The sequence below is a fragment of the Trichophyton verrucosum genome (genome assembly GCF_000151505.1).
Source record: "Trichophyton verrucosum HKI 0517 chromosome Unknown contig00124_1.f1.exp, whole genome shotgun sequence".
Taxonomy (NCBI): Eukaryota; Fungi; Ascomycota; class Eurotiomycetes; order Onygenales; family Arthrodermataceae; genus Trichophyton; species Trichophyton verrucosum.
In genome coordinates this window covers 49,229-75,676 of record NW_003315552.1, presented here as the reverse complement: position 1 = coordinate 75,676, position 26,448 = coordinate 49,229, and the positions used below count along the sequence as shown (strand labels likewise).

Below are 26,448 nucleotides of genomic sequence, written 5' to 3'. Positions count from 1 at the left end.
TCTACTGATGGAGCATGGAATACGGAGTACGGATGCTATTCTTCGGCCTGGAAGCTCGATAAGCAGATATATATACCTGCTCTGTCTATCAGTCGTCTCGTGTATCAGAAGCTGCTTGAGCTCCCTGTTGTTGCTGATTCTGACGATCTAAAAGCAATATACGTGCCCCCAACCAGTTCGTCCAATGTGATGCTCGCTTATCGTCCCGAAGTGCGAATCACAGTGGACGCTAACTTTCGGTTTCATCAAATGGCCTGTTGCTGCTGAGGCCTGGCCAGGACTAGTCCAGCAACGGCTGCAGATCCATCGCGAGGGTCACTGTTCCTCCACGATAACTGGATATCTGGGACGTGTTCCCGCGAAGTTTATTGTTCCGACTGAAGAGACGAAAAAGACGACGAAGACTCGAGATCATATTTTATGGAGTACTGTCTGCATTTCCCCAATACCTATTGTCGGTCTAAATACGGAGCATATTCGATTACTACACCCGTTCTGCGCAGTCCTTTGCAAGTAATACATTCGCCACATTTATGCGGGTCGATATCGTGGCAGCCTCCTTTGGTGTGACCTGAGCGTTCAAGGAGGGAAAAAAAAAACACCTCTCCACGGACTCGGCGTGCAGAGAAGCTCACACACTCCAGGCTGCCGTTTTGGGCTGTGCGTAGCTATATCGGATGCACCCTATGTTCCAGCCAGCAGTCCTGCGGAACGTGGTTCCTGCTGATCGGTTCCTCCATGTTATTTAATTCCTTTTTTCCCCCTCTGTCTCTGTGACAATAATTTTCCCTACTCCTCCCGTCCTTGTTTCTCCCCCGCCGCACGTCAAGGCGCACAAAACACCCCAGTCCAGCTTTCTTGGCTTTTATGCACCCGTGTGATTCAACCCACTTCGCCGCTGTCGGAGGGTGATAAAAAAGGGAGGTGCCTCTCGAGTTGCCTTATTTGTTTTATGGTCAATGTTGAGACACTGGCCATCGTTCTCAGCCACAGTGTGCACCTATTGTAGATTTATCAAGCTCGATCTTTGTGATGTGCTGGCCCGGAATCACAACCAGCCCAATGAACCGCCGGGACATGTCAGTATTAAGATCGAGTGGTGCGCTGCAGGCGGCCTTCGAGCCTTCCACCTCATCCGAAGAGGCTTGTTCAGCAGGAGCTGGCTCTGTTGGGCAGCGATACTCATGCGTGGTGTTCAGTATCATATTTCGGTCCTATATATAACACAATATCCAGAGTTTAATTATCCGCAAGTCCCAATGTCGAACCTGAGGAATGTCGCAGGTTTACCCACGTTATCTGTGCATTTGAACAAACCTACGAACACTCGCGAGTCCGAGGTGTGTACACGGAGGACCTTGTCCACCAGGCTCTCAAGGTACTCCCGCGCTTCGTCTCTCTCCATTGCAACCTGCTGTGTCATATGCCCCTTGTCTAATTATTCCTCGTCGTCGTTGTCACCGGTTATGTCGAATTTGGCATTTTGTGACCAGTGTCGTGTTTCTCTCCTGTCGAGAGTCTTGGCGCACGCATGCTTACCTAGGTAAAGAGTAAGTCACGTGAAACATTATTTAGTACAAAGCTTGGCATCTTTGTGCATAAAATTATGCGCATTGAGATAACTAACTCGTACTGAGCAAACGGTGAGCCGAGTCGAAGGACGAGGAGACAGGGACAGGAGCGAAGAAGCGGAGAAGCGGAGAAGAAAGTTGATAGGCAGGTAACCTGGGGTACCCTGGGGTAGACCCAATATATAGACACCTGCATCCCTTTTAAGATTGATGGGTTTGACCGGGGAGAGATGCTTAATCACTGCATGCATCATCATGGTCACTACGGAATACTATGTACAAACTTCCCACATTTCCATACCAACACCACAGAGAACAAGGTGCTCCCTGTCTTGTCCGCTGGCCTTCACTGTGAATTGATCTATTGCGGACAGATCGGCCACGGCGGTGTACACATCGCCCTGCAGAGATACCTGAACATCCCCGTCTACACTATCAACCATTGCAGACCATAGTTTGATCCTTTGGTCATTCCCGCTTGATGCGACAAGAAATTCAACCATCCTTTTATCCGCCCCATGTTCAATCCGCCGCACCTGGCTGATGGCATTGATTGCCGAAGCATGCGCATCTGGATACGAAGCCGTTGAGAAGCGGCTGATAAGGCTCGGACGGGGCCCGGAGTTTGAAGACTCCGAGAATCTGAGGGTCGAAAAGGCGAGGCAATTATCATCTCCACCAGTGATGAGCAGGACTTGTGCCCCTGATAGCGGGAGCAGCTCCATTGCCTTTATGCTGCTCTGGTGTGCGGGTCTACGATCCCCCCATTTGATCGACACCGGCTCGGCAGGGAACGGTACGGCATCCCTGCGCTTGATAGATCTGCCGCCTAAATCAAAATATGGCTTGATCGATGGTGTTAAATCCCAAACTGCTATGTGTCCATCTGTCGACCCTGTGATAAGTTGCAGCTCAGAACCCGACATCACTAGCCGGATTTGTGTAAGGCAGTTGCTTGTGTATACCCCCTGCGCTAGGAGTGTAAACTCTCCACCTTCTGCAGACGACAAATAGTGAAATACCTGTGGGGTACTTCCCGTCAACGTCATGTTACATAGGCGTTCAGAAGTAAATTGGGGGTTTCATTTACCTTTGCAGTCGAATTAGAGTAGGCCATGGCGATCAGGAATGATTCATGCCCGCTATCAACTGCTGTGACGTTGATAACGTCGAAATGTGTTGTCCGTAGATCAGAATTCGCTCGAGACTTGGGAGCTTCACTTTCGTTCAAAACACCGATCCCAAATCCAGGTATCCATCTAATCCTCCAGACATAGAACTCCTCCCTTCCGGCACTGCTGAACAAAAATCTGCCGCTCGTTGACCATTGGAGGTGCTGCAAGCCTGCGCTATGTTTCTTGATGGCTCGTATGGAACGAAAGCCATCCTTCCCTTCTGGCCCTTCGTTAAGCGTGAAGAAACGAATTTCAGTATCTTCAGCGCCGGTTGCAAGTACCGTCCATGGGGCTTTAGCGCTGTCAACCTGCATTTTGGATATTGACATGGCTTTTATTTCCCTGCCATGTCCCCCTTGTCTTACACGGCGATGACACTGGAATTGCTCTGACATAATATTAAAAGTCGATGCCTTAATCCACAAGAGCACATGGCCCATATTCCCGAAATGGTATGTCCATCTTCTATGAGCACCTCCACATTCAACTGACAAGATTTCTGTCTGAGTTGTCTCATCCCACAAAATGAAATATGTGCTTCGGAAACCCCATAGTATCAGGTGTCCTGTCTTAGGATCTAGTCTGGAACCCTCAATATATGGACCGAATGGGGCACTTATCCGGTGAAGTGTTTCCATCTTGAACTGAATGCCCGACCTATCAAGTCGATGGATGCAATAGGTTCCATCCCTTCCCGTTGTAATAAGATCCACAAAACTTAAGTTTTGGTCTTCCCGCAGGTAGGTGATGGACGTGACTGCATCCTTTTTGTGCGTGGGGAAGACACATAACGGATCTTCTGGCATTTCTCTCTGTAATTCAAAGCTAAAACGAAACACGACAATGTCTCCCCATCTAGCACCAAGGATCAGCAATGACATCGAGGGAATTGAAAAAGCACTTGAGACCACAAATTCTGCTGGCAATGCAAGTTTTTGATTTGCAAGGACTTTAGGGGATGGCGAAGTCTCAATAATAAAAAGGTTGGCGTGTGAAAATGCCCTAGAGCTGCTGATAAATGTAACAGGGCAGCTATCATTGCCATCATAGCCCTTGGGGGGTTGAATGACGAAGATATCGGATATCCCTTGGCCTATATCTGCGAGCTCCTCCACACGTCTTTCTTTGTGACTGTACCATAGTAGTCGCCCAGTACTCGTGCCGATTAGACCAATCTCCCTCTCTGGAATGCCAGTTATCGCCCCATAGGAACCTACTCCTCCAATTGTAGGAATGGTGCTCCACTCTACCACGCTTCCGTCCTGTGATCGTATATCCTGCGGCTCGGCTGTGGAAACCTGACCAAGGAGAGCAACTCCTTCAGTAAATGGCGCGATAAAAGAATCTTCTGAAATAAATCCAAAGGAGTTTATTTTGCCATCATTTCTAGAATTCTTTGTGCGCCCATTACTCACAACAGGGTGGTTGTTAATGCGAAGGAATTCATCATAAACTCTGTCGTATGTATAAGTCTCTGCCCTTCTTCCGGGAATATACGCTCCAGTTAGCTGTGGAACGATAAGGGATGATATATTGCTATCTGCCCCCCCAGTGAGCACAACAAATGAACCCATATTTTCGACAACATCCATGGACCATATATTTTTACCCACATGGTAGGAATGAGATGATATTGGCTTCAAGGTAGTCTGGTTTTTCCGTAGTATATATTTATCATTGACGAGTTCATATTTTGTTGTGAGGTTCCAAACGACAGAGGTGCAATCCTCTGACCTAGATATCAAGTTGAAGGTGATGTAGTCATCAGAGACCTCGAAGTCAAGAAATCGAATCCCCCATATACGTGCTTCATGGCCATATTCTTTCGCAAGACAGAATTCTTGCGCCGCAGATGCTTCATCGGCCGGGGTTATATAGAATCCAGTTCCACGGCTATTTGTGTTGGTTTCACAGGCTGATAATTCATCGTTGCTGGCGAACCCTTGGTCGTATGAAGATATATCCCAGATACGGACAGTCCTATCGTCACTGCAGCTGGCAACAAATTTTTTCGTTGTCTGTCCACCGTTTATCGGGATGTCTGGGGAAATATCCACCCCGAATATTGAGCCTTCATGGCCAGTGAAAAAGTGGTTGATGGTTATAGAATCATCGACTTGCTGGCATGGATCTGAATCCAGCGCTAATTGACAGGACCATATTATTATCTCGCCGAATACTGTTCCAGCAGCAACAAGGACGCGGTTGGAGCTCCAGGTGATATCAGCAGAGTATAGAATAGGTCTCAGATTCGATCCTAGTTCATGCAATTGGATAATGTTTTCATCACCCAGTTCAGTTTTGTGGAGGAGGAATGTAAGGGTAAAAACTACGTTATGTGCAGTAATTAATAATCCCTTGATAGCCCCTTTATTGTCGGCGCTGGTACTAGGAACGGTTGTATCCAAAATCCAATCTGGCGCACGACATTCACCACTTCCTGCCAATAGAGATACATTTTCTGTTTCCCTCGATCCTTGCAAATGCAAATTGACAATTCGAAGAGAATATCCTCCCCACACTAGGAAACTGGAGGTATAATCGTTGCCATCCCTCCAGCACTCTTCAATCGCCTGGATTCCATGAACAGTATTTCGTTCAAACACTCGGAATCGATCAAGCAAGATGCCATTGGATTCATCAAGTAGTTGAACAAATGGTCCACTGCCATTAAGTAGCAATCCTCTGCCGGGTATATTAACATGTTTAAGGGCCGTTATGGGAAGGCATGTGTCATGGTTCTGCGAATATTTTTAGTGCAAAAAGCACAAAATTAAAGCGAGGAGGGATAGCTTGGAGATTCACCTTGATTGAGCATGACATCGATGCTAATTATGTATACAACAAAAATTTCTATGAAATGGCAACTTATTCATATCAATAATTTATCCTATAACCGACCCTCTACCCCTCTAGGAAATTATCAATTTTCATGTTCAATTTTGGAGGGGAACAAGTTTTGAGTGCAAAATAAGGTTTAGAGCCTCATATAAACACGTGATCACGCGTCTCCAGGATGACTAAGCTGGTGCCTTGACTAACAGGCTGAAGCGGCTGAAGCTTCGATCTTCGACTCATGTTCACTTCATCCACGAAGACTCTATCTATCTAGAGACAGGCACGGGAGTACAAGCTGTGATGTTGGCAAGCATTGTGCTGTCCATGTCAATACTGCCGCTGGCTATACGTCATGGGTGTGACCGGTCTTTGGACGGTCGTAAAGCCTTGCGCGCGGCCTATCAAGCTCGAAACCCTTAACAAGAGGAGGCTCGCCATCGATGCATCTATATGGATATACCAATTTCTCAAAGCCGTACGTGATAAAGAGGGTAATGCCCTACGAAATGCACATATCGTTGGATTTTTCAGGCGAATATGCAAACTACTCTATTTTGGCATTAAGCCGGTCTTCGTTTTTGACGGTGGCGCACCGATACTCAAGCGACAGACTATTGCAAACCGGAAGAGACGCAGAGAAGGAAGAAGAGAAGATGCTGCAAGAACTGCTAGCAAATTGTTGGCCATTCAAATCCAAAGGCAGGCTGAGGAGGAAGCAGCAAGAAGAAAAACAAAATCTCAACATGAACCGCAAGAGGAACAGCTGCCAGACGAATTAGTCTATGCCGAAGAAATCCTAATGACCAAGGCAGAGAGGCAAAGAAATAGACAGTTTAGGAAAACTGATGCGTATCATCTTCCAGAGCTGGAGATGTCTCTAGCAGAGATGGGCGCACCGAATGACCCCAGGATCATGTCACACGAAGAACTGGAAGCTTACGCACAGCAGTTTAAGTCTGGTGAAAATATCAATCTCTATGATTTTTCAAAAATTGACTTTGACGGGCCATTTTTCCTTAGCCTACCCGCTAGCGATCGGTATAATATACTGAACGCCGCCAGGCTTCGAAGCAGGCTACGAATGGGGTATTCTAAAGACCAGCTAGACACCATGTTTCCGGACCGCATGGCTTTTTCCAGATTCCAAATAGAGCGAGTGGCTGAGCGTAATAGCCTTACTCAACGCCTCATGAATCTCAATGGGATGAATGGTGATAATCTTGCTTATGGAAGCGGGTCTTCCCGAGTTGCTGGAGAGAGAGACAGGGAGTACATACTAGTGAAAGACAGCGGAGTCGAAGGTGGATGGGCTCTAGGTGTTTTGGGTAATAAAGAGGGGTCTTCTATAAACAAGCCCATTGAAATAGATAAACAGGAGGAAAGTCATTTGCCGGACGACGATGATGAGGGCGAAGAGTTTGAGGATGTACCTATTGAAGGCCTCAATCGCCTTCCAAAGCTGCCGATATTTGAACCGGGTGTATTCGATGAGTCTATCGCACAACAGCGCCGCACACAGTTGGCGACGGACGCTATGGAAGCCACTGAAGGTAGTGTGGACGATGCCTTGTTTGTTGATGATGGGGCAGAAGCAGAGGCTGCTGGGGTTGATGAACTCTTCGAGAATTTAGAAGCCGAAGAATCTAAAGATCTTTCCAGAGCAATTGACTTATCCCTGGAAGATATACCTGAAGCTGACCATCCTGTACTTGAAGAGTGGGCAGGAAGAGCTACCACCAGTGAACCAACCAATGTGAAAGATATCCCAAGCCAGTCAGATAGTGATGATGATATGGAGTTCTTCTCTGCCTTAGCCAAATCTAAGGTTACAAGGCAGCCAGCGAGTAACACCCAGCCTTCTCACCCCTTCTCTGGTCCGCTACCATTTGAACCGCTGAGGGTAATCAGGGGTCCGCAGGAACCTCTTAGCGCGAATAAGGTCCCAGAAGATACTGATGCTGGAGGTTTTGAGATTTCAGAACCTAAAGGAAAAGAACCCCAACCGCTTCCTCCTTGGTTTAAGGGCCCATCTGAACAAAAGGAGTTCATATCAAAGGAGGAGTCTCATAATAAGAACTACCACCAGTCGTTACAAACCAACAATGTTCTCTCTCGCTCAAATGCGATAGATATAACAGATAGCGACGACGATAAGGGCGCCGAGAAGGAAGTCATTGACCTGGCATCTCCCACGCCGAGTGGCAGTGCCCAGCTACCGACCTCCCCGGTGAAATTGCAGGATGAAAAAATCATGACCACTGAGCACTCACTAAGCACTGCCAGTAACATTTCTCCTGATGTACCTGAAGATACCACATTGAAATCGTCAATATCTGAGGAAGTTGAAGGGATTCGCCAACCTCAAGAGTTGTCTAAATGCAGTGAAGACGTATCCAGCACCATGCCTATACCACTAAGCCCTGGGGCTAGGGATGAAGTTACACAGACTCTGCCTTCTGGCCCTTCGACTTTCAATGCGGACGCTGAAGGCTCGGAGAACCTATTGGGAGGGTATCCTGATGGGGATGACGAGTATTCAGATCCCGAGGATGACGAGCTGATGTATCAGCTCGCTATGGAAGCTGAGGAACATGCCCGCTTTGCTTCAACTTTGAATTCTAAGAGTCAAGCTGAAAATGCTTTCGACTATGAGCAGGAATTGAAGCAACTTCGTTCCCAACAGAAGAAGGATAGACGGGACGCTGATGAAGTATCTCAAATCATGGTTACAGAATGTCAGCAATTATTACGGTTATTTGGGCTTCCGTACATTACGGCTCCAATGGAAGCTGAGGCGCAGTGTGCGGAACTAGTAGCTTTAGGGCTAGTTGACGGTATTGTCACAGACGATAGCGATACATTTTTGTTTGGAGGCACCCGGATCTACAAAAACATGTTCAACCAGTCGAAATATGTGGAGTGCTATCTTTCAAGCGACCTAGAAAAGGAATACACATTGGATAGGAAAAAGCTCATCAGCTTTTCCCACTTGCTAGGGAGTGACTATACGGAGGGTATTCCAGGCATAGGTCCTGTGACGGCGCTTGAAATACTCACGGAATTTTCGGACTTGGAAGAGTTTAGGGACTGGTGGTCACAAGTCCAGTTAGGGAATAAAATCCCCGATGATCCCCATGCAGGGTTCCGCAAGAAGTTTAAAAAGAATACCACGAAGCTATTTTTACCTCCAGGTTTCCCAGACAAGGCGGTTGAGAAGGCTTATCTGGAACCCGAGGTAGATTCCGATCCCTCTGAGTTTAAATGGGGAGTTCCTGATTTAGATGCTGTGAGACAATTCCTAATGGCAACAGTCGGATGGTCACCGGAACGGACTGATGAAGTCCTCGTCCCCGTAATACGGGATGCAAACCGAAGAGAGCAGGAGGGTACCCAATCAAATATAACTGGGTTCTTCCAAGGCCCTCAGGGCGCAGGAGCTTTTGCCCCTCGACAGCGGACTGCAGGCAAAAGTCGTATTGAAAAGGCTTTTGGAAGGTTGAGGAACCAAGCAGAAGCAAAACAAACAACTTTGGGCTCGTTCATCGACGAGGACACCAATTCAGCTGAAAGAATTGTTGGAAGTGATGATAATGCCTCTGCAGCATCGAGACGACGGATCAGAGCCACTGACTCATCCATCGATGTAGACGATGAAACTGCCAGCAAGCAGCCCCCACACAAGGTCAGGAAAAAGGCAAAAGATACGAGGATATAATTGTACTTGGATATGAATAAGAGCTTCAGCGGCAATTTGTACAGCCACCCTCACTTATCAATTGACTTTTTGAGCAGCTCACGGATAATTCTCCGATGATCTGCACGAATGAGAAGCCAGCACAGCTGTTCTAGATTGAACTACCAAATGTAAATCCCCGTCTCCGTTTCAGATTCATTCACAATGTTGGCAGCCCGGGTGGAGACATGACGTAGAAAAGCGATGTGACGTTTGATGGGCTGCAACTTGAGTCTGGTAGAGGGACGGTGGGCGAAAGTAGAGACAAGCCACTCTCCTGCAAGGGACCCCCCTAATAGTAACTTCGCTCCTTTGTATCCCTACAGATACCAAACTGCCAAATCGAACAAAGCCGCTTGTGTGACAGGCTGTGGAAGCGGCTGAAAGGAGGGAGATGCTGAGTCATCAACGACGTCATCATCCTTCCGAATATTTAATAACAAAACAAACGCCCAACTCTTCCCACCCAAGCTCAAACACCCAACATCGCCTACAGACGTCCGTCAGTCCCTTGCAACGATACCGCACCCTGATCAACCGATTATACTGCCAATTGCTACCGCTGGAATACTGCTGCTGAGGCTGCAAAGTCACTCTCTGTCACTCTCTGCGCCGCTGACAGTAGAAGTCCGTTGATTTCGTTGATTTCGTTGATTTCGTTGATTTCGTTGATTTCGTTGATTTCGTTGATTTCCTTCCGTTCCTTCCCACAGAACAGGCAAGAAGAAGGAGGATTGGAGGAATTTACGGCGCTGTACAGTCGTCTGCTTTCCGTTGATTGATTGACATTTTTAATCCCTATTTCTTTCGTTACTGTTTGGATTCACCATACGTGCTGCCGTTCAATATGCACCGAACGTATTCTTTGCGCCAGACTCGTGCGCCCACTGCGTCCCAAATTGAGACCCCCCCGCCACCCATCTCGTCGACCAAGACCAATAGACTTTTTGGGAACACAAGCCTTGGTATGTTTTGCTTGTTCTCTGGCGAGAGGATTCGCTGTGTTGCATTCCTGGACTTGCGTGGGACATACCAAGGAGCCCTCGATTGGTAGAGGGAAAATATACCAATCACGACATAGCTTATATCCCTGGTATACCCCCCCGGCTAACGATGTACTATTCTTTAGGCCATGCTTTTCGCAAAACAGCCGCCGGCAGCTTTGGCCCTGACCTCGCCAAAAAGCTCTCACAACTTGTGAAGATGGAGAAAAACGTTATGCGCAGTATGGAATTGGTCGGCAGAGAGCGAATGGATGTTGCAGTACGTGTCCCACAGGTGAACATCCAAATGCGTGGCATAGATTCTAACCTAGCTGGTAGCAACAACTATCTCTGTGGGGGGAAGGCTGTGATGACGATGTTTCTGATATCACTGATAAGCTTGGTGTCCTAATATATGAAATTGGCGAGCTGGAAGACCAATTCATCGATCGGTACGACCAATATCGGGTGACAATCAAGAGTATCCGTAATATTGAAGCTTCCGTTCAACCCAGCAGAGACCGTGAGTCTATGATTACTCTGCTTTCAGTCACACATCATCTTACTAACTTCACACTAGGCAAACAAAAGATCACTGATCAGATTGCGCAGCTTAAATACAAGGATCCTAACTCACCACGCCTGGTCGTATTAGAGCAAGAGCTTGTCCGAGCTGAAGCAGAATCTCTTGTTGCTGAAGCACAACTTTCAAATATTACCCGCGAAAAAGTCAAGGCTGCCTTCAACTACCAGTTTGACGCATTGAGGGAGCACTGTGAGAAATTAGCAATTATTGCAGGCTACGGAAAGCACCTTGTTGAACTGATTGATGACACACCCGTTACCCCTGGCGAAACAAGGGCAGCTTATGACGGATATGATGCTAGCAAAGCTATAATCCAGGACTGTGAGGACGCATTGACAAATTGGGTCTCGTCCAGCGCGGCAGTTCACTCAAAGCTTTCCACACGATCTCGAACTTTATCCCAACGAAGGCGGAATAACATTTCAAAAGCTCGTGCTGATGGAGGAGGCATGGGCAGCCATGAACAGTCAATGCGTGGAGATCGTGACTCTTGGGTGCCAGCGGAGCAACACCCTAATTATACCCCGTCACAAGCAGAGGACGATGATATCTATGAAGATGATGAGGTTGTCCAGAATGGTGATGCAGTGAGAGAGGAGGAGAGAGCACAAGTTGCTGCGTAAAGCAGCTTGTGTGATCGTACCTTGCCCCGCCTAACCTCCTCTTGCTTATACCCTAAAGATTCCTGTAAAGCCTTGCTTCGAATCACCCGCCCATTGGGAACCAACTCAGTGACATGATCCCAAACCAACTTAATACCCATTGTTGTCCCCGATGTATAAAGAACACGTTGCTCACCCGTGTATCATTGTCTTTCGTCTTATGTCTTTGAGCTACTACTTTTGGAGCTGGTCATGGGTAAAGTGAGTACCGAGTGGCTACATGGGTGGTGTAATTCCAGTGGGGATATACTACTTCGCAGTTGCCAACTAGCCCAAGTACTCGAATCCTTAAAAGATGTGTCATTGTTGGCTGTTTTTTATGTATGGTTTTGCACCATTAGTACCCTTTAATGTTAATGTTATAATGTCATGTCTAAAGTAGCTGCAAATGAGCCAGCGGTTTGAAAATTAAAAGTATCGTCAAATGGAATATCCAGCCTCTTTGCTGCCAATTTGTATGCACGCTTTTTAGGTTGACCTGATTTCCCTCGTATCTAATATCATTGAATCACAACAACTGGCACCTAGTGTACTGGTATGAATGTATCCCTAAGGCAAATGATTGATGTGAAGGGGTCCATATTCTAGTCTCCTTGATATCTCCCATTAAATTTTTGGTAATATGTTGCTACAAGCTAGTAGACAATTACCCTACACATATATTCTCGATGGAAGTCTGCCAAAGGATAGTTATAGGAGGTATGAAGGAATAGTTCCTGGAATTATATCTGCCTGGCTTTTCCAATATAATCTATGAAGTATCTTTTTCTCATGGAACAGTAACACAATAACATGAATCTTCCAACGAGGCATTGTTTGTATATAGTAAATAAACTATCCGCATGGACTGCAGTTATGTATAGAGAAGTTGACTGACGTGAGAGAAAGACATCAAGACAAAATAAACTGGTAGTTAATAGATTTTATTTGACTGGCCTTGGCTGAATACGTACACAGCGAGATTCTCGTTCTAACAGGCGATTAGTTATGGTTGTATATTAGGATTATTCTACGGCTATGGCTCCTCATCCAGTTACACACTCCATGTCCGAACCTTGATTTCTTCCCTGACTCCTACACACGTCAACACTGCAACCGCTCCCGGTCCCTTCTTCGTGCGCTATACTTGTTCTCATGGCGAACGCAGCATCCGCACCCAAGAGAACAATGGGCGTAGTACAAGCTTTTATCAGGATAAAGGCCTCGCGGTTTTAAACAACACTGGCAGGACCTTGCGCAGCACCCACCCCGTGCCTTACAAAGCTGCACCAGACGTTTCTGTGACAGATACTTGGCTGGGTTGTTGGCTAAAATTTGGTCCTTTCTAGACAGAGAGATATCATATTGCCGGGAAATTGGGCCGTCAGGCTGGTTTAGGTATCTTTCGTGCATTTCCTTCTGGATTGTCCAATGTTGATAGCCCGCATCTCGTAGCTTCTCTTTCCAGTTCTTAGGGCCGGAGTAAAGCGGCTTTACAGTCTGCCCAAGCTTCCCTTCAATTGCACGCTCGATAAAGAGCTCCCTGAGGAAGATGCTTTCTTGTAACAAGAAGTCGTGATTATTGAACGTTTCATCCATTTCATCAATCCACTTTACTTCTTTGTCATAGTTCTCCGGGATTTGGAACCATCCTTTGACTTTCCGAAGTAGGTCAGAGATGTAGAATATTCCCAAGTAGTCAAACATTTGTTCGATGGTTGGGCCAATGTCCAATAATAATTTTGAACATGTGCAGAGAAAAATCCTTGCTTTTTGTCTTTCGATGGCTATTCTTAATGTTGCGTAGGTGTCAACTGTTAACAAATATGCCTTGGGTTGTAGGATATTGAGGTGTCCGGATGGATGAAGAAAAAGGAGAAAAATCCAGGTGTGTAAGCGCTTTTATATTACCCAAGTGGTGCAATATATCTGATTAGACGAGTCGAAGTGCAAACTGTACGACGTTGCAGTTGCATTCGACAGTTTGTTGATTAACCCAAGTGCCACATTAGGCAATGCATCATATATCTATCCGTGGCGTGCTGTGGGTAGCAATCGAGCACCGTTTATCTTGATTGCCATCTTGCAGTGTAAGACGGGCAGTAAGAGGCGTTATGCCGGCAGTCCTCTAATTAAATAATATAATTTAGTAGTAAATGGAAAGATGCAAATAACCTATATAGATCCCCATGCTAATCCCAAAACCCAACAGATCAACACCAATTGCTGACCAAGCTATTAATCATTTATACAACGCTGACATACCAAAAATAATGCAATGCCCCAGTCTCACTTATGCATGGAACACTCTCTTCTCAACAGCTTTCACTGTTGCTCTTAACAGACCACCGCCAAAACTTTGGTTGGGCTTTTCCATCAGTTTGGTCAAGAGATCATTCATACGCAAATCATGCGTTTGGGAATCATTGGGGGTTTTGAATCCATATACCGTGCTTGCAGCGGCATCAAAATCTATCCCAACGCCAATATTTGGACCGTCAGCATATTTGTCAAGAGCTTTTGGCTTTGCAATGAAGTCAATATCAATCCTTGCTCGTTCTCCTTGTTTCTTCTTGGGTTGATTGACTTCCTCCGGTGAGATTTTGTCTTTTATGCTGCCTAGCAGAGTACAGCGAATTTTCAACTGCATGGGCTCAGATCGCCTGGTCCCTATTGGTTTGATGCTAACAATTCCGCAATATCCTAACATTCTAATCTCCTCTTGCAAAGACTTTGCAGTCTCCCAACATCTCGCAATGCCATTCAGCAATTGCTTCAACGAAACGGGGGATAGCAAAGCATGGGAAACCTGCATGCGTATAGCATTAAGGATTAAAGAAGCTCCTGGGCTAGGATTTACAGTGGCAGATTGCAGCCCATTTCCCTTGGGGGCATATGTCAAGGTTAAGGGCAAGGTATCATGCTGAGGGGCTTGTCGCTCGCCCTTGGTTAAATTTTGTGAAAGGGCGTGAATATGGCTTGGGTTGCAGTCGAGTTGAAGCTCTCCGCCATACCGCATCGAGAGAGTAGTGCCTTTCACAACATCCATGCTTGGTTTTGCAGAAATGATAGTCCAACCAGTCTGTTTCTCTAGAGAGTGAACAGAATCTGTGCAGGACTAGTCAGCTTATCGATTCTATAGGGCAAATATCGGGTTAAAGGTATGGAAATCAGCTTACCCTGTAACACTCGGACCTCCTTCCCATCCCAACCACGGCATTCCTCTTTGATACTCTCAGCTTCGCGAATCTCTTGCAACAATTCTTCTTTTCGCGCTTGGGCTTTCTCCAGCAAGTCACTCTTCGTCTCAAGCCTACTCTGCGCCTGAGTGTATTTATCTTTGTAACCGGAGAGTTCGGTTTCAACAGCTAGAAGCTTCTTCCTGGCATCCCGCAGTTCCTCTTGGTCGCAGCTTTCGATTTCATCTATCACTTTCTGGAGATTTTGGGAATCAATCTCTAGCTTGTCATGCCTCTCAATTAAACCGGGAACCACATTCGCCAGAATGTTTTCCTTCCTTGAGAGAATCGCATCGTCCTGCTTCATTTCGTCGAGATGCCGATCTAGACCTTGTTTCAAGCCTTCCAGTAGTTTCATTCGCCATTCATACCACATTTCCTTACTTAATAGCCGCGCGTGAGTTTTGACATTACGGAATTGGTTATCCATCAATAGCCGAATATCCGGCGTGGCTGTGATATACTCCTGGAACAACGGGGGATTTTCCGCGTATGTCTCTGCTTCTATAGATCGGATGATGCGCCGACCTTCAGAAATATATGATTTAAGTTCTCGGCACGACTGTGAATTGCGTTAGTTGATGGACATAATTTCTTCTTCTAGACTCGAAGACACGAAGTGGTGAGCTTACATGTTGATATAACTCAAGCATCGGTAAAGTGCAGAATCCAGCAGCGACCCGGTCCTCGAGGCCAAACTCCTTTGCCCCCTGCAGGCTCTCTGTGCCGCATTTTTCGGGGCTTCCAGGAGCAATGGTATGTCTTCGTTTCGTTGTTGTCAACTCCATAAAGTGTATATTGGTCATTTCAAGAAAGTCGGAAAGCTTTATTGGTTCAACTGGGGTGGTAATGCCTCCAGGCGAAATGTTATTCTCTTCTTTAGCCTCCTCTTGTATGGAAGCTTGGTCATTTGGAGTATGCATCACATTGTCCTTGGGAGAGGCGCTATTTTTTGCAGGAGAAATATTTTTATCCATAAATGGCGACACATTCCTGTCATAATGGAGGGTTGGTTGACTAGGTCGACCAACAGTATCGGCCATTGGAGCAGGGGCGGGTAGCTTAATATTTTTAACTGGGCTAGCTTCTCTTCCTCGGAGGCGCTTTTGTGGTGTCAGATCTTCATCGGCATCTTCCATATCAAGCTCAGGGGGGCGTTTCCCAAGGAGACCTCTAGCTGCACCCACATGAAGGCTCTTGCGTCCTTTGAGCTTGTTTTTCTTTGGGGTAAGGCTTGAAATCAGTTCTCTTAAATTAAGAGTAGTCTCCTTTTCAGATTCTTGACTAGTCCTGGGAAAAGTATCCTCTTCGTTCCCCTTTTCGTACTCTTGCCCAATTTTTAACATATCATCAAACTTGACGCCTCGACTGGGAGTTGGCTTCAAAACAAACTCTTGGGCATCTTCCCCAATAGAGCGCCGTCTGTCTAATATTTCAGCAATTCTTGGCGAACCCCGTGCCTCGCTGATACCGTGAGAAGCATGGTTTAATGCTTTCAAAACAAAAGTTGGTGTCGATTGCCCTGTCAGCGAGTTTCTCTGGAACAAAGAAGCAGGTATAGCTTTGACAGGGGGCTGATTTGTTTGCGAAATATGTCGCTTTTGAGGTGACGCACTTCTTGACTTAGGTTTAATGGGGCTTCCTTCAGGGGTGGCAGGTGTTAGTTGCCTGACTGTGTGGGGCGACCGTTGTTTCGAGAGAGTTGAAAGGCCTTTGCCTGGAGATGACTGTTGAGGCGTTGATCTTTTGGGAGAGCTAGATGGTTGTCGAGAAGTACTGTTCAACCTGGGTATCGCCCGCAATGGACTCCCACCTTCTGACGTGACCAGATCTGGATGTTGCGGCAAAGGGGCTCTGGCAGGAGATGCAGGTATATTTTCTTGAAATGGGGAGCTTGGGGGGCCCTCTTCATATTCGTCAAATATCCTGTTCTTGCCCTTTAGGTTGTTGACCTGAAAGGGTGCAAGAATTTTGCCCACAGCGTTTGTCATATCCATCCCCATAGTTCCGTCATCGGAGGGCTCCGTTCGCTCTTCAATTGGGGGCAATATTCCACCGACCGCACCTGTCATCTCCATATCGTCCTCTCCTAGATTAGGGTATGTTATATCCCCTTCATCACCATGACTATATTTTGGGTCTTCTTGAGATGTATAATCATCTTTCCTGTCGAACTTTTGTTTGTTAAGGACCCCACCCAAGACGTTGGTAAACTCCATGGTCATCTCCTCATCCGTATCGACGTTGCTCTCTGTGTCAGGCCTTTTAGGGGAGGCACTTTTGATACCGCCGATGACATTTGTAAACTCCATTGTCTGGTCTCCAAGGTTTGTTATGGCTGACGTTCGACGAGAGGCCTGTTGGTAGCCATATTTTTGGTAATTCGGATACGGACGGGTCTCTTCATTGCTGCCGCTAGTTATATTGCTTTTCCTCCGAGGTATACCACCAACCGGTTTTGTAATGTCCATGCTCATATCTCCATCATCCTCATTAACTTGAGCTGCCCTAGTAGGATTTGAGGCAGTCATTTTTGTGGAACCAATGTTCTCCTGGTCAAAGCGAGAGGTAAGGTCTTCAGCATCAAATTTTGCGCTCGATCCTTTTTTAACCCAGGGTTGAAAAGCACCAACAATTTCATGACCAGTGAGCTCCATGGATAAATCTCCATTTTCGTCAAATTCGATACCTCTCGTCCCAGCTGCCAGAGCGGCTTTCTTCAACGATCGATCCAAACTACTAGAACTGGGGGAGGAGTCATTGGACTCGGACGAAAGAGGCTGTTCCGTAACGTTTTCCATGCTCATACTCGTGCTCTCATCTTCAGGCCCTGAGCTTAGCGAGTCACTCCCCATTTCCATATTTCCTTGGGGAAAACCAGTATCATTCTCAGCAGTGGAGCCACCACTGAAGGGGCTGGAAGAAAATGCTTCATCGGCTAGTTCTTCCAGATGAGGTGCTGATTGAGGTGGATTGACGTCCTCAAGTTCATATTTTCCTGGTGAGGATGGTGGTTCAGACTCATCTGACCCCTGATTTCTGTGACCAGCCATCATCGAGGAATTCCTGCGAGTCGTATTAGCACCCGTGGAAGCGGTCGAATCTTCCATTAGCTCGACAACATTCCAAGTATGTAGTGTTGCCTCAGGCGCAAACGAAACTCGGCGATTCGCTAGAATAGAAAATTAGAACTATCATCAACAACGAATTCAAGGATATAGTTGTTTACCCATAGATTTCCTTCGTGCAGCTCGCTGTTCTAGGATTGCCTTCTTCTTCTCCCGCTCGCGCTCAATTCGTTCTTTTTCTTCCCTTTCTCTCTGTGCGGCCATGTCTTTGGCCCTAGACGGTGGTATCGGGTTAAAATTATCGAACGGGTTGATCAAACTGTCAGTACCGACAACTGGCACAGCGGGGGTCGAAAGGTCAATAAGGTCATCATTCCCAGATGGTTTATGGTTACTCCCAAAAGCGTCACGATGCGGTGTTTTCCTGCGTGTTTCAGCAAAGCTTGGAATATGGCTTATTGGCGAGACGGGAATCGTCGGCTTCAGGATCGACTTCAATTGAACAGCGGCGGTAGACTAGTAAAGGAAAGTTAACTCTAGCCCAAAGGCCGACACACAAGCGTACAAAAACTGCGCACCTTTCTTCTATCATTGCCGCCATTTTTCAAGAGATCCAATCCTCCAGGTCCCAGACTCTTACTGCGAGATCGCTTATCATTGCCCAATGCCCTAGAAGGTATATTGTTCTGCTTCTGAGCAGCACTGAAGTCTGTAGTCACATTCTCTTTGTCAATATCGATGCCGCTGCCTCTATGGGGCATCTGCGCTAGTGAGCGTCGAGCTCTCACGCGAGCAACGTTGCTCGGATCGCGGGTATAGGATGACATTGCAGCTCAAATATCGCTAGGCAGGGCAAAATAACAAACGACAAAACCAAAAATGGGGATTCCCAGGATAATGAGCCAGCTTCCAGCGCCGTGCAATGACTTCACAGTCGTTTTCCCCTAAGCCGCATCCTGCGCCTCCAAGTCGAGATGTCTGTATAGATGCCGTTGCCCCCTCGAAAAACGAGCTTGAAGTCGCGTTAAAGATATCATATTACCATATCGGGACTAGCGTTGTAAACAAAGCAAAAGCCCTAAAGCCAAGAGACGCTATACCATATTTGGAATGGAGCCCTACTTTCTCTCCCACATTGGAAATTGGCGAGAAAAAAGATCGAAAGTCAAAGCCCGAAGGAAGATTCGACACTCTCTCGCACCTTTCGACGAACTTTGCGGACTCACGACGACGACCTTTCCGACCTTTCCAACCATAGCCCATTTACCCGCGCGAGCAGGAGTTGGAATACCGCAACCATGGCGACCGAGTTGACCGTCCAGTCGGAGCGTGCCTTTATGAAGCAGCCGCACATCTTCACCAACTCCAAAGTAAAGTCCAAGAGCAAGTCTGTCGGAAAGGGTGGACGAAGATGGTACAAGGACGTTGGTCTGGGCTTCAGGACACCAAAGACCGCCATTGAGGGAAACTACATTGGTATGCACACGGCAAAGGATTCAAGCCTGGGACAATCGCGGTTTTTCTTGCAAGGGGTTTCGAGATAGGCACCGGACGGAGGTCTCAAGAAAAGAAAATGGAAAATGAGAATTTGAAGCGCCCATGCTTGTTCATGGAAGGGCTCATTACTACAATGCGGACTGGCTGAGACTGAGAATACTCTGAAGCCCCCGTTCTGTGCCATCTCGGGAACACACCTATAAGAATTACAACGAAAGATGTCCTTGGACTAGAGGATTGGAAGTCGATTCTAACCAGCTTATTCTTTATAGACAAGAAGTGCCCCTTCACTGGTCAGGTTTCCATCCGTGGCCGTATCTTGACCGGCACCGTTGTTTCCACCAAGATGCACCGTACCCTTGTCATCCGACGAGAATACCTCCACTACATCCCCAAGTACTCCCGTTACGAGAAGCGACACAAGAACCTCGCCGCTCACGTTTCCCCCGCCTTCCGTGTTGAAGAAGGTGACCAGGTCACCGTTGGCCAGTGCCGACCATTGAGCAAGACTGTACGTGTTTCCTGATAGGGCTGAGGATATAATAGATCCGGAAAAGTTATAACTAACAATGCTATAGGTCCGATTCAACGTTCTCCGCGTTCTACCACGCACCGGCAAGGCCGTCAAGGCATTCCAGAAATTCTAAATCAGGGCATAATGGCGTGAATGGAAGGTTGTTTTGTCTACGTGCGCTGATGGACCCTTACTGCATGATATGATGGGATATATGGTGCCTTAGAAAATCGTCAGGAGAAATCGAGATCAGTGGACTGGACAGGACAAGTGAGACAAAAAAAAATATGATACTCCAATTCAAACTTCAAGCCCTTGTTCTCCGTTCGATTTCTCTTGTACTATTTTGACTTTGAAGAAGGAGCTCCTTATCGAGGGCAGCGTTTTAGCATGTCTTTTCAAGGGGCTAGATTCTAATTGGAGTTTGTCTAGCTTCCTGCGAAATGAAAACAGTTTTCATTTCCCTCGATGATAATTACCATCACAGTATCCGAATGAAACCATTTAATGTTCACACAAGTCTTTTGACATAAATTTTAACAAAGGTCCATCAAGTCTCCTTAACAACAGAAATCAACCACCGCTACCATTTTAACATTGCTGCAATGCTTGCACGTTTCATGGCGAACGGATCAGCTACTCCACTGGCCAAATCAATATCATCCCCCGCAGCGTTTTGTATTTCGTTCTGACAATCAACTTCGGTACTTTCATCTTCACGATCAGATTCAAGTTCTTCGTAGTATTGACCAGTTGCATCCTCCTCTTGCTCACTTTCAGTATTCTCTGCATCGGGGGGTGGGAGTTTGAGGCTGTAAGCGCTTATGAAACCTCGTTGAACGCCTTGCAAGTACGCCGCACGTTTGTCTCCCGGGGACCTCCATGACCATTTTGTAGCAAATAACATCGCTAAAGTAGATATATGCGGCTGTGGAACATTGAGTAACTTTAAAAACTGACCCACAGACCGCCCAGAGTGCATATCTGCCATAATATTTTTGGACCCAAGTTTTCTAATAAGGGGGGCTCTGTTGAATTTCGCATTTTTGATCAAATGAAGCTGCAATAACTTCCCAACACTGGGATATTCGGTGGAGATGGAAAACAAGGTATCCGTAGAGAAGGTAGTAAGGATAGCCTCAGATGGTATAATCCCCCAAACTAGCCATTCGCCTTGGCCAAAGTACCGGGACTTTCCCTCACTGCCATACATGATGGGTTCGTGCCTAAGAAAAGGGATAACAGAGAACAAGTGAGACTGATTCATCTTAGATGTGTCTAAGATGGAAATATTTGCCTTTCCAGCTCTAAGGGCGCGATGGAACACCCCAAGGGGGCTGGTAGACAAGGAGATAAAAGCTGACGAGACATTGACCCTGGTAAGATGCATCCGAACTAGCGTAGATATTATTCGGGGATGAATAGTAGAATGATCGGGTATCGGGGTAGTCGCATTTTGATCCCACATGCCTGCGACAAATTTGTTGGCAGAATTTATGCCCCCACTGTTTTCATCCCAAAACCGAAATAGTAGCGGAGGGGGAGTTACATCTGGCCGGACACTTTGAAGAGGGCTCTGCAATGATGATGGTGGCGTTGAATTGTAATGGGCAGACTGGCTAGGGCTCTGTGTTGGCGTCGGCGTCTCGCTGGGCAAATACTCTCTGGCTGGTGAGGGCAGCACATGTGAGTCAGATACTGGTGTCGGCGGTAGCTGGGAACGGACTGGAGATGTTATTTGAATTGGTAATTCTGGTGAAGTTTGCTGGATTCGTGTCTGAGTTGGTGTAGTAGATGAGGAGGATATGCGTTCTGAACGTGCTTCTTTCCCCATTGCAAGAAGATGTGGGATGTCCACGCCTCGTTGAGCAAAAAGACGGATCTTCCCATGAGCTGTACGTTCAATCATCTCCACAAATAAACTAAGACCGGCCCATTGGGCTAAAGGAGTGAGGTTGACACAGGTCCAGATAGGGTCCTTCCAATGCTTTAGATGATTCCACTGGCTTCGCAATGGCTGGATTCGAGTACCTTCATGAAACCCGCACGCTTTAAGATTGTTTGCAAACACGATATTAAAGAGATCTGTAAACTTCTCCCAATCGGGTGTGTAGCAGCGGACCATAACGCATAGGAACGTCTTCATCGTGTTATTCCACCTAATTTTTGCTGACATTCTCGAATCGATCTGCATGTGCTTGAACCTCCGGGAACGCATAATGTACCGTTAACGTCGTGATCGAGTAAATGTATGGCTGCGGTGGTGGAATGGATTTCAGAACAAGAGGCAGGACGGTGTAGTGTAATAGGAATAGACGAGAGAAGAGAAGAGGGTATTTCGTGTTAGTTAAACACACGAAACCGACGCGCTGAGAAGTGAGAAGACAGGACATGGCGAGAGCAGGACAGATCCGTCGTCGACGCATTCTGTGTTCGCTATCCCTCGCTTCTCACTTCCTCGGCCTATTTGTCACTTGTCGCTTGGCCCTTGGGTATATTTACTCCATATTTACTCCGTACAGCTCTGCCGAAGACAAATGCCTCCTTCAGATTTATACTAGGTTGTAATTCTTTCCATACCCTTTCTCGACTAAGAGAACCTTTATTAGGGTTAAACATCTCTTTTCCGAAGCCTTCGGGCCCTCTCTTCAGGATCTATCTTCCTACCCACTGTATCTGGGGTTTTGGCTGTGGGTATTTGATATCAAACATTTAATAAGGAGGGCCAGAAAGTGACTGTGAAGTCAGAAGAGCAGGAAGTCAGAGAGCGCGAAGAAGATATACTTAAATTGAAAAGGAGAGGAAAGGAGAACCGCTTGAGTATAAGGCTTCCTCTCTTCTAGTGAGGGTAGAGGAATCTAGACATTCAGTTGACTCTTAGACGTATCTGAGCATCGCGAGTAAGTTACACCCTCCACACACAAGAGCATCTAGATCTCGGTATCTCACGCCATCGCCAGCGCAGCGTCAACGCAGGCGCAGTCGAAGGCCGCGCTGGTGAGTTGCAGGAAGTTATAAAAGAGTGCGAGCCGCTTTTCCTGTTTGGGGTAAAAACCTTGAACTGGGAAGGAGCGAAGCTGAGAAAAAAGTGGAGCCGTTCCCGCTCAGCCATGACACTAGTCCTGAAGAGGCTAGCGGCGCCACGAGGAGCCAGGAATAGAAACCAAGTCCAAAAGAGGACAAGCCTTGGCCTCGTGTATTTGTCATTCCTTCGGTATTGAATACGCAGCATCCCTGCAATTAACGCGGACAGCCGCTGACGCACCCCGTATTCCAAATACAGCCCGCTCTTTTGCTTACCTAATCAGCCTGTCGTTGCCCTGCCACAGACCCACCAGCGACTGCTTTGCTCTCACTCGGCTCAGCCATGCGGCGCGCGTCAGCTTGAGATATATTAAGGGCCTGCAGCCCTCCGCTAACAGAAAATCATCAACAACAAACAAACGGCAAAGTCATCTTCTTTCCCTTTAATATATTCTCGGACTTGACGTCTTTACACTCAATTTCTTCTCCATCATCACCTCACTTCGCTGTTCTAGCTACTCTCTCCGTCATATAGCAGCATCTATCTTAAAGCCAACACTTTCAGGCAACATCTCGGGTATCAACAAGCCAAAATGGGCAAGGGCGGTCGATTTGCGTGCATATTTCTGCCGTACATTCTCTCAATTGGCACACTTGTATGCCTTGCTCTAGTTGGCCTAGGATGCTACAACACCAACACTCTCACCGATGTTTACTTTGCAAAGGTAAGCTTGTTGTATCTTTGTTGCTGCTTCGTCTGTTTTCCTTCGGACAGCTCTGACTCATTCTGTACAGGTTAATATGAAAGACATCAACACAAGCCCGTCCGGGCTAAATAGCCAACTACAACCGCTCGCACATGGCCTCGAACAGGCCAAAGCCAAAGGCGATATTCACGACTTCTATATCGTTGGCATGTGGAACTACTGCTACGGAGACAGCAAGGACGGAAGCGACAAGGTCACGTTTTGCTCCCCTCGCCGAATGAGATTCTGGTTTAATCCTGCCGAAGTCTGGGGTGTCGATGATACTATCCAACAACTCTACCCATCATCCCTGCAAAGGGGCCTGAATACCTATCAGAAGGTTGCTGGATGGATATATGTTGCTTACGCTGTTGCCATCTCTGCCTCTGCCATTCAGCTTCTGGTTGGAATCTCTGCTATCTTCAGCCGATGGGGTAGCTTTTTCACTACTCTCATTGCAGGTGTAAGTTTCACCATCTAAATAACAGCATGACCTAGGCCAAAAAGAAGCTAACAATTTTCCACCAGGTTGCCGCTGTATTTACCATCGGTGGTGCAGCTACTGCCTCCGTTCTCTACGGTATCCTTGTCGGAGCTATTAAAGCAGGTCTCAGGCCGTTTGATATCAAGGCCGACGTCGGAACTCGCATGCTCGCCATATACTGGCTTGGTGGCCTCTTCACCCTTGCCGGAGGATTCTTCTGGCTCCTCAGTGTCTGCTGCTGCTCTGGCCGCTCTCCATATGGCCACCGTGATGACCGACGTGGTATTACTGCTGAGAAGGCTCCTTACACTTACGAGCGTGTTGCTAGCCCGTATGGTGTCCACCCAGGATCTGCCGTCCCAATGCATAACATGCCTCCCCACCATACCCAAGACACTGCCTACGAACCCTTCAGACATGACCACCGCGTATAAGTCCTTTTCATGTTTTCATATACCCAAGTTTTCGTTTTCATTTCTTTAAAACGGTCCAAGAGAAAGACAGAGAAAGTAATGACCCGTTCATGACCACTGGTGAACTTTGGCATCGCTATCTGAGTTTGTTAGATTCTCTACATCTGTGTTCCCTTTTTTTTTTTTTCAACTATCTGGTACTCATTTCCATGGTGCGGGGATGGCGTTGGCCTGGCCTTGACATTTTTTTCGTTGTTTTTTTCTTGTATCTACAATATTGACATATGGAGTACATATTATGTGACACCGTGTTTGTACAGAAATGGCAGCCATTCCAATGATATGAATACGACTTTATCCATAGACCTGATGATAGTAATGCTGGAGAAGAATCCATATAGCTGTGAGACGATGTTCTCCTACCTGAGACAGCTCCATCTATAAACACCCTATAATGACCACGTGTCTTAAATATGAGGACCTGACTCAGTTCAACGCTAACTAGGAACTTGTGGAATAAGATGTCTTATGCGAGTAACATTGGTTCCTGTAATAAATCCAAGTTAAGCTTGGCTTTTAGGCTCCAGGATTCTGGTGGTTGATGTACGGAGCCTGATACACCAATCCTCTGAAGACCTGCTTTAGTAGCAATATAAATACGTATGAATTATAGTGGAGGGACCAACAGAGCTGGTGTGTGCTTGATAAATATAGCCATGAAATATCTGAAGGTACTATACAGGGTAAGGTGGTGATTACCCGGGGGAAAGTAGAAAGCATGGAGAGTTGAAAATCATGACCGCGTGGAGCAGATATTTCCAGGCAGCAATCAAACCTCCCACTCGACGGTAGTGTGTTTCTCTGGGTATGTGATGTGCCGGGCATTCTTGTGATCATCATGAAGGGTGAGGCTCCCTCGTCGTTGAGGCTATCAATTCATAACATCATATCTCCTCTAGGCCAAAAAGAGCATGACAGAGACGAGAGGCAGCGTTCATATTCCACACAAGAAAAATTGAGAAATATTATAGTGAAACAGTAGACCAAGGAAAGCAATCAAGCTCGCACGCTAAAAGAGGAAGGGGGTGAAAAGAGGTGATGTGACGGAGGAGAGACTGGGTGGACCATGGAAAAACGAGATGTTCTCGGCTGTGATCACCGCTTGCGCTCGAAATATCCGCTCGATCCCAGCACCGCGATGCTCTGGTCCATCACCCATTCACCAACACCGAGATAGCCGTCGAGCCATCGTTTAACTTCTTTGCTCTCTGTGATTTTGTCAGAGTTCAGGCTGGGGCTAACGTCATGCTTGGCCGTTCGTCCACGGCCCATGCGATGCTCGCCCGACTCAATCCACCACACCGCGTTTTCTCCCTTCCTGCTGAGTCCAGGTATAACGGGCATGGTTGGAGGGAGCCGGACAGCAATCACATGGAGCGGACGGGCGGGAGGACACAAGAGTTAGCTGGGGTCGCTTCAACTTGGGGAGGGCGTATGTAGATGCAGTGATAGTTATTATATCGTGTGGCTGGGAGTATAGCTGGGCAGGGAGTAGTTACGTTAAACCTGTCGACCGTTTGATTCCTGCTAGAAAGGCAGAGACTGGGAAGAGGTTAGTGTGTCATCCTTGGTACACAAAGGAGAGACCATGGCAAGTACGCACATAGTACAGCGTCGAAAGCATAGTGGGTGAGACGTCCGAACTATTGATCAACGGTGTTAGCTAGCTTCAAGAGAGCGCCAGGAGAGGAGGAACATGCCACCATCTTGTACGGAGTAGAGCTGGAGAGATGTGTCCTGAGCAGAGGTGAGAAGTGGAAGAGCAGGAAAGAGTGTCAAAGCTGTATAATATTCTTTCCCGTTGAGCCGGCGTTGTCTATGGCGACCGAGAAGGAGAGAAGCAAAGGCCGTTTCCCTTCTTGGCCAGCTGATAATC

The 26,448-nt window shown here is 47.0% G+C and overlaps 8 protein-coding genes across 8 annotated transcripts; 4 read left to right on the top strand and 4 right to left on the bottom strand.

Moving 5' to 3' along the window:
• Nucleotides 1-2,616: 2,616 nt before the first annotated feature.
• Nucleotides 2,617-5,569, bottom strand: TRV_01673 (WD repeat protein; the record flags this gene model as incomplete). The annotated part of the gene is made up of 2 exons (XM_003024128.1): nucleotides 2,617-5,487; nucleotides 5,552-5,569. 2 exons carry the CDS (start codon nucleotides 5,567-5,569, stop codon nucleotides 2,617-2,619), a joined length of 2,889 nt encoding a protein of 962 aa, XP_003024174.1.
• Nucleotides 5,570-5,936: 367 nt separating this feature from the next.
• Nucleotides 5,937-9,299, top strand: TRV_01672 (uncharacterized protein; the record flags this gene model as incomplete). The annotated part of the gene is made up of 1 exon (XM_003024127.1): nucleotides 5,937-9,299. The coding sequence occupies one exon, from the start codon at nucleotides 5,937-5,939 to the stop codon at nucleotides 9,297-9,299; it is 3,363 nt and encodes a 1,120-aa protein (XP_003024173.1).
• A 1,131-nt stretch (nucleotides 9,300-10,430) lies between these two features.
• Nucleotides 10,431-11,509, top strand: TRV_01671 (uncharacterized protein; the record flags this gene model as incomplete). Its single annotated transcript, XM_003024126.1, has 2 exons — nucleotides 10,431-10,580; nucleotides 10,640-11,509. The coding sequence occupies 2 exons, from the start codon at nucleotides 10,431-10,433 to the stop codon at nucleotides 11,507-11,509; spliced, it is 1,020 nt and encodes a 339-aa protein (XP_003024172.1).
• Nucleotides 11,510-12,581: 1,072 nt separating this feature from the next.
• On the bottom strand, nucleotides 12,582-13,234 carry TRV_01670 (uncharacterized protein; the record flags this gene model as incomplete). Its single annotated transcript, XM_003024125.1, has 2 exons — nucleotides 12,582-12,637; nucleotides 12,808-13,234. The coding sequence occupies 2 exons, from the start codon at nucleotides 13,232-13,234 to the stop codon at nucleotides 12,582-12,584; spliced, it is 483 nt and encodes a 160-aa protein (XP_003024171.1).
• Nucleotides 13,235-13,820: 586 nt separating this feature from the next.
• On the bottom strand, nucleotides 13,821-18,595 carry TRV_01669 (chromosome segregation protein Spc105, putative; the record flags this gene model as incomplete). The annotated part of the gene is made up of 5 exons (XM_003024124.1): nucleotides 13,821-14,617; nucleotides 14,707-15,328; nucleotides 15,399-17,938; nucleotides 17,996-18,350; nucleotides 18,413-18,595. 5 exons carry the CDS (start codon nucleotides 18,593-18,595, stop codon nucleotides 13,821-13,823), a joined length of 4,497 nt encoding a protein of 1,498 aa, XP_003024170.1.
• A 537-nt stretch (nucleotides 18,596-19,132) lies between these two features.
• On the top strand, nucleotides 19,133-19,978 carry TRV_01668 (uncharacterized protein; the record flags this gene model as incomplete). The annotated part of the gene is made up of 3 exons (XM_003024123.1): nucleotides 19,133-19,310; nucleotides 19,499-19,842; nucleotides 19,910-19,978. 3 exons carry the CDS (start codon nucleotides 19,133-19,135, stop codon nucleotides 19,976-19,978), a joined length of 591 nt encoding a protein of 196 aa, XP_003024169.1.
• A 450-nt stretch (nucleotides 19,979-20,428) lies between these two features.
• Nucleotides 20,429-21,991, bottom strand: TRV_01667 (uncharacterized protein; the record flags this gene model as incomplete). The annotated part of the gene is made up of 1 exon (XM_003024122.1): nucleotides 20,429-21,991. The coding sequence occupies one exon, from the start codon at nucleotides 21,989-21,991 to the stop codon at nucleotides 20,429-20,431; it is 1,563 nt and encodes a 520-aa protein (XP_003024168.1).
• Nucleotides 21,992-23,462: 1,471 nt separating this feature from the next.
• TRV_01666 (uncharacterized protein) lies at nucleotides 23,463-24,533 on the top strand (the record flags this gene model as incomplete). The annotated part of the gene is made up of 3 exons (XM_003024121.1): nucleotides 23,463-23,594; nucleotides 23,665-24,078; nucleotides 24,114-24,533. The coding sequence occupies 3 exons, from the start codon at nucleotides 23,463-23,465 to the stop codon at nucleotides 24,531-24,533; spliced, it is 966 nt and encodes a 321-aa protein (XP_003024167.1).
• Between the last annotated feature and the right edge of the window lie 1,915 nt (nucleotides 24,534-26,448).